We start from the raw sequence: 7401 nt of genomic DNA on the forward strand, positions 1-7401 counted from the left end.
CAGCACTTCGGGAGGCCGAGGTGAACGGATCACCTGAGGTCGGGAGTTCAAGACCAGCCTGACCAACATGGAGAAACCTCGTCTCTACTACAAATACAAAATTAGCTGGGCATGGTGGTGCATGCCTGTAATCCCAGCTACTGGGGAGGCTGAGGCAGAATCACTTGAACCTGGGAGGTGGATGTTGCGGTGAGCCGAGATCGCACCATTACACTCCAGCCTGGACAACAAACGAATCTCTGTCTCAAAAAAAAAAATCAGTTGGCCAGGTGTGATGGCTCACTCCTGTAATCCCAGCACTTTGGGAGGCCGAGGTTGGTGGATCACCTGAGGTTAGGAGTTTGAGACCACCCTGGCCAATGTGGCAAAACTCCATCTCTACTAAAAATACAAAAATTAACCGGGTGTGGTGGTGGGCTCCTGTAATCCCAGCTACTCTGGAAGCTGAGGCAGGAGAATCGCTTGAACCTGGGTGGCAGAGGTTGCAGTGAGCCAAGATCGCACCATTGCACTCCAGCTTGGGGGACAAGAGCAAAACTCCCTATCAAAAAAACAAAAAAAGAAAAGAAAAGAAGTATCATTCAGTAGCTACATTGTGATAAAAATATCTAATTGTTATTTTTTATTTATTTACTTTTTTTTGAGACAGAGTCTCATTCTGTCACCCAGGCTACAGTGCAGTGGCACAATCTCGGCTCACAGCAACTTCTGCCTCCCAAGTTCAAGCGATACTCCTGCCTCATCCTCCTGAGTAAGTGGGATTACAGGGGTGCACCACCACAGCCGGCTAATTTTTGTATTTTTAGTAGAGATGGGGTTTCACTATGTTGGTCAGGCAGGTCTCAAACTCCTGACTTTGTGATCCGCCTGCCTCAGCCTCTCAAAGTGCTGGGATTACAGGCGTGAGCCACCGCGCCCGGCTGCTGCTGTTTTAAATTCAAACTTCAAGTGAGTGGTTATTTACATGAAGAGAGACATACATTAGAAACCGTTGGAAGAATGAAATTGCTATGATTCTAGGGGAAATATAGGTTAAGGAAAAGTAGAAAACATTCAGAAAGGCAGAAAACCCATAGCCCTGGCTCTTCCCCATGCTCTGAAGCTAGCAGGGGCAAGGTTCCCTGGCCTCCTCATCTCGGGCCGGGAGGGAGAGAAGCCGCGTGCAGGTGGGTGAAGTTGGAGGAGAGCTCTGCGTGCCTTTGCAGATAGCTTTGTTTTTGTGAGATGCTGTCACAGCCACATGTGAAGCTCTTAGGCCACATGGCGCTCTTCCTGTAACCACCAAAGTCTCATGCTTACAGGCACACTCAGGAGGGAGTTGGGGTGCTGGCCAGCCCAGGAGGGGCACCTGGCCATCTGCCTTGTCAGCATTCCTGTTTTAGATTGTTTCACGCTTTGATCAACTTTTTGTTTTTTTATTCAGCAGACATTTGTTCAGTACCTCTAAGGCTTGGCCTGTGCTTGTCTGGGACACAGGAGGCCAGGGGACAGCTTTGATTTGCTTCATTGTGATAGTTCATGTGTTGTGATAGCCAGCAGAATAGAATATATCTAGAAAAGTGTTGGGCACACAGTAAGCTGCTATTATCACCAGAAATGTCAAATGACATTAAAGGAAAATGCAGGTATTTTACATGTATGAAAAGGAAGCATAAGGCTGGGCATGGTGGCTCACACCTATAATCGCAACACTTTGGGAGGCTGAGGCGGACAGATCACTTGAGGTCAGGAGTTCAAGACAACCTGGCCAACACTGCGAAACCCCATCTCTACTAAAAATATAAAAATTAACCAGGAGTGGTGGTACATGTCTATAAACCCAGTCTTCGGGAGGCTGAGGCAGGAGAATCGCTTGAGCCTGGAAGGTGGAGGTTGTAGTGCGCCAAGATCGTGCCACTGCACTCCCGCCTGGGTGACAGTGAGACTTCGTCTCAAAAAAAAAAAAAAAAGAAAAGGAAGCATAGTTTAAAAATGGTGGAGAAGCACTCACTGGACCTTAGGATAAATAGGCCAGCCTGGCCCCAGGTAGCTCCCATCCAACAAAGTAGCAGATACACAAATAGAGAGTCGTGGGCAAAAATCCTTAAGTGGAGAGACACAGTCCTGGGGGTTTCTGGCAGTTCACTGGAGTAGGGCTTTGGGCAGGAACATTTTAGAGGCGGGCTGTGTTCATCTAGCCTTTCATACACAGATCTAGATGGTTCTCTAGATCTGAGTCTAGAGGCCAAACAGAACAATGATTTAGCAGACAGAGAGAGAGAAATACTTTCAATCCAAGGCTGGTCGTGGTGGCTTAACGCCTGTAATCCTAGTACTTTGGGAGGCCATAGCAGGCGGATTGCTAGAGTCCAGGAGTTCGAGACCAGCCTGGGCAACATGGCAAAACCCCATCTCTACAAAAAACTTACAAAACAAAATTAGTCGGGTGTGGTGGTACGTGCCTGTAGTCCTAGCCTCTTGGGGGCCTGAGGTGGAAGGATTGCTTGAGCCTGGGAGGTCAAGGCTGCAGTGAGCCATGATTGGCCGTTGCACTCCAGCCTGGACGACAGAGTGAGACCCTGTCTCAAAAAAAAAAAAGAAGAAATACTTTGAATCCCATGGAGGATATAGAGAAGTTGTGGACACACTCCTCCTTTCTGCCATGCTCCTCTGGGTTTTTGTGTGGTGGTAACATGAGAGTGTTTTCTGGCTGGTTTGGGGGTGTGTCTCCAGAAGGTGACAAGGCTAAGATGATAAAAAAACAGGATTTCTTGACAATGATAACACCACTGTTTCATGGACTTTCATTGTGCCAAGGGCTCGAGCCAGGCTCTGCACCTTAACAACCACCTGGGGAGTTTGGGGAACTCCAGTTATAGCACACTCTCCGGGGTGGGGCACAGCATCAGTATAGTTACAACTCCTCAGGCGAGTCTAGCGTGCACCTGAGCCTGAGAGCCAGCGGAGAGAGGGGCTGGGAGAGAGGGGTCACTGCTTTCAGCTACAGGGTTACTTCATCATGGACTTGAGCTTTCACATAGCTTAAAAATCTAGAGAACAGGGCCGGGCGCGGTGGCTCAAGCCTGTAATCCCAGCACTTTGGGAGGCCGAGACGGGCGGATCACGAGGTCAGGAGATCGAGACCATCCTGGCTAACATGGTGAAACCCCGTCTCTACTAAAAACTACAAAAAACTAGCCGGGCGAGGTGGCGGCGCCTGTAGTCCCAGCTACCCAGGAGGCTGAGGCAGGAGAATGGTGTGAACCCGGGAGGCGGAGCTTGCAGTGAGCTGAGATCCGGCCACAGCACTCCAGCCTGGGTGACAGAGCGAGACTCCGTCTCAAAAAAAAAAAAAAAAAAAAATCTAGAGAACATTTCAGTGTGAATTTGGGGGAAAAAATCTAGAGAACATTTCAGTGTGAATTTGGGGGGAAAAAGTAAAGAAAAATCTAGATAATAGCTTAAATAACAAATACATGTGGGTTTGTTAGACCAAGAGCAACGGAGACCATTTAATGCAGTTATTTAACAATATCTAGTACTTTCCTTTACCTTGTCTGCTGTGCCATCGTTCATGCCTGTCGGTATTAAAAATCCCCAAATTTCCCAAATAGATTTTCATTTCACTTTTGTCAACTAAATTTAAATTCCTGTCTCCACTGCCCTCCTAGGTCCTGGGCCAGGTCCTCTTGGCTCTACTCACATTATTCATAGTAATATCTTGGATGAAAAAATAGGCAAGGCGTGGTAGTTCATGCCTGTAATCCCAGCACATTGGGAGGCTGAGATGGGTGGATCATTTGAGGTCAGGAGTTCGAGACCAGCCTGGCCAACATGGTGAAACTCTGTCTCTACTAAAAATACAAAAATTAGCCAGGCATGGTGATGCGTGCCTGTAGTTCCTGCCACTTGGGAGACTGAGGCAGGAGAATTGCATATGCAGTAGGTGGAGGTTGCAGTGAGCTGTGATTGCACCACTGCACTCCAGCCTGGGTGACAGAGCAAGACTCTGTCTCAAAAAAAAAGAAAAAAGAAGGCCTGAAGCTTCAATTTGCAACTGAAACATAACTAGAAAAAAGAATTCTGAATTTAAAAATAACTACAGTTATTATTATTAATTATTATTTTTGAGATGGAGTCTCACTCTGTCACCCAGGCTGGAGTGCAGTGGTACAATCTTGGCTCACTGCAACCTCTGCTTCCCAGGCTCAAGCAATTCTCCTGCCTCAGCCTTCCGAGTAGCTGGGATTACAGGCATCCACCACCACGCCTGGCTAATTTCTGTATTTTTAGTAGAGATAGGGTTTCACCATGTTGGCCAGGCTGCTCTTGAACTCCTGATCTCAGGTGATCCACTCGCCTTGGTCTCCCAACATTCTGGGATTACAGGCATGATCCACTGTGCTCCGCCCCGACTATTATTTTTTAAATATTTTTTTTTAGTTTTATAGAGATGGGGTCTCATTCTGTTGCCCAGGCTCGTCAGGAACTCCCGGGCTCAAGCAATCCTCCCATCTTGGCCTTCCAAAGTGCTGGGATTATAGGTGTGAGCCACTGCGCCCAGCCATTATTTTCCTTTCATGCTTTGAATGATACTTTTCTAAATTTTCCGATGTACAGTGGGCCAGCCCTGCCTGTCAGCCCTGACATTTATGATCTATTGTCATCTTTATTGTTCTTATCCTATGAAACAGGCACATTAGCTTCTTTCTGTAGAAATGGGTAGGAGGATATTTGAAATGCCTGACCACTGGAACACAGTGGCTCTTGTGACCCTCCGGTCCAGAGGGGATGCTGGCTGGACCTCTGGCCAGCCTGTTCTTGGGCTACCTGCCTGCTGAGTGTTAACCCGGGAAGGGGCGGGGTTAGCAAGGCTCAGAGGTAACAGGTTTTCCTGATTAAATCAAACATGATCTTGCAGCCTGTATTTTCTGGGTTTTGTCTTGTTTTGTTAAGATCTATCCACCTCCAGAGTTGCCAAGAGACTATCGACCAGTGCATTATTTCAGACCCATGGTGGCCACCACCTCCGAGAACTCACACTTACTGCAGGTGTTATCAGAGTCAGCTGGAAAGGCAACACCTGACCCAGGGACACACAGTAAGCACCAACTGAATGCCTCCAAACGGGCAGAGTTGCTTGGAGAGACGCCTATTCAAGGTATGTGCCATGGAAAAGACTGAGATCATTACATTTCACATAACTTGAGTTATCAAAATAAAAATGGAAAGTTGTTTTCCACTGAGGTTTTTTATATTAATTTGTATTCCCAAACTGTGGAAATAACACTATTTATTGTAAATGGCATATGTAATAGTGTGCATAGCTTTTACTTCTTTTTTTAAGTTTTATTATTAAACTTATTTATTTTGAGATAATGTCTGGGTTTGTCACCCAGGCTGAAGGCAGTGATAACTCTCTATAACCTGGAACTCCTGGGTTCAAGTGATCCTCCCACCTCAGACTCCCATGTTGCTGGGCCTATAGGCATGCGCCACCACCACACCTGGCACATTAAAAAAAATTTTTTTTTTTAATGGAGATGAGGGTCTCACTATGTTGCCCAGGCTGGTCTGGAACTTCTGGTTTCCCAGAGTGCTGGGATTACAGGTGTGAGCCTCTGCGCCCAGCCAAGGCTTGTTTTTCCACCTTCAGTTTGCTTGATGTCATTCAAATCACTTTTATCATAAGCTCAGCTGTTTTCAGACTTGTGATAATTATCAGGGAATGTGGTTAACGTGCCTTCCCCTTCTCTGCACAGCCTGGGAGAGTATGTTTTCTTCTGCTTGGGGATCGCGTTGTGTAACTCTTCTCTGGAAACTCTGAAAGGGATGAATGCGTCTGAAAGTCTGGAAAGACATGGAGAATCCCCTGCAGGTGTAGCAGAAAAGACCCACCACGAGAGGTGGACTTGGACTGTTAGGGGCTCGGGCCTCACTGCCATGGGGAATCCAATAGGTGTCTCCTATAATGGGCAAACAGAACCCTTGGTTCCCCACCCCCCCATCACACACTGCGCTTCCTCATCTAAGTCTTCTCATCTCAGGAAATGGTGCCACTGTGATCCACTGCTCGGGCCGGAATGTTGGAGGCCTAATTCTTAGCTCCTCTCTTTCTGGTCTTCCCCCGCCCTCCCTGGCCCTCCCCGGCCCTCAGTGAGCCCTCTCAGCTCTACCCACAATGTGTCGGGGTTCCGTCCACTACTCATCTGCATTTCCGTGACCTCCTGGGTCTGAGCCCCGCCCCTCCACCTGGACCGTTGCAGCAGCCTCCTTGATGGTCTCCTTGTTTCTGTCCATTCCCCCTGCAGTCTGTTCCCCTCACCAGCAGTTGGATGAGGCCGACTATACCAGCCAGCACCTCTCCCACCTCCAGAAACCTCCAGGCTCCCCACGAGGCCCTGTGCAGTGACCCCCGCCCGCCTTTCAGGCTGCATCATCCACCACCTTCCCTTACCCTCCCGCAGTGTAGCTTCCTCCTCCTTTCCTCCCGTGAACACGCCATCACCCATGACACTGCCTAAGGGCCTTTGTGTTTGCTGCTCCTCCCTCTCTGTTCTTCCCTCATATTTTTGTGAATCTGGCCTTTTTTTTTTTTTTTTTTTAGCTTAGGACTTATCTCGAATGTTGTCTTCTTCCAGCCTTCCCTGACCACCATATAAGCTGGTTATCTGCCTGCCCCCTCTACCAGCCCGCTCACGCAAGCCCCTCCTCAGTCACGTTGCCCTGTTTTTTTCATAGCCCTCCTCTATTGAGGGCCGACGTGTTGCTCCTTGGCTTCTTTCCTGTCTCCACTGCCCTCCGGAGCTCCTGGGCCAGGTCCTGGCGTGGAGTTGGCACCCATGAGTGTTTGTGCCATTAGTGAGGGCTTGCTGGGGAGCTGCGCTTGGAACCAGGGCTAGTGGTGGTGGACTGCAGGTCTGGAGCCGGGAATGTCAGGTTTCGCATCCTGGGACCACTCACGTGCCCTGTAAATGTGCATGTGTTAACTTCCATTTTTGCAGACTATAAAACATGAATCTTGGCCTTGCTCAGTGGCTCATTCCTGTAGTCCCAGAACTTTGGGAGGCCAAGGTGGGATGATCTCTTGAGCCCAGGAGTTGAGACCAGCTTGAGAAACATGGCGAAATCCTGTCTCTACAAAAATTATAAAAAGTAGCTGGGCATGGTGGTGTGTGCCTGTGGTCCCAGCTACTCAGGAGGCTGACGTGGGAGGATCACTTGAGCCCGAGAGGCGTAGGTTGCAGTGAGCCATGATCATACCACTGTACTCCAGTCCAGGTGACAGAGCGAGACCATGTCTCCAAAAAAACATAGGATTTGGCCAGGTGTGGTGGCTCACGCCTGTAATCCCAGCACTTTGGGAGGCCGAGGCGGGTGGATCACCTGAGGTCAGGAGTTTGAGACCAGCCTGGCCAAGAT

General features: G+C 48.7%; 1 protein-coding gene across 1 annotated transcript in view; it reads left to right on the forward strand.

Annotated features, from left to right (window-relative positions):
- The window catches only part of GPATCH1 (G patch domain containing 1), a 53163-nt gene that overhangs the window by 23929 nt on the left and 21833 nt on the right, over positions 1–7401 (forward strand). The window contains exon 9 of the mRNA XM_011948821.1: positions 4936–5140. Within this exon, the coding sequence (XP_011804211.1) occupies positions 4936–5140 (205 nt within the window). The remainder of the gene's footprint in view (positions 1–4935; positions 5141–7401) is intronic.

This window comes from Colobus angolensis, unplaced genomic scaffold (genome assembly GCF_000951035.1).
Source record: "Colobus angolensis palliatus isolate OR3802 unplaced genomic scaffold, Cang.pa_1.0 Scaffold107, whole genome shotgun sequence".
Taxonomy (NCBI): Eukaryota; Metazoa; Chordata; class Mammalia; order Primates; family Cercopithecidae; genus Colobus; species Colobus angolensis.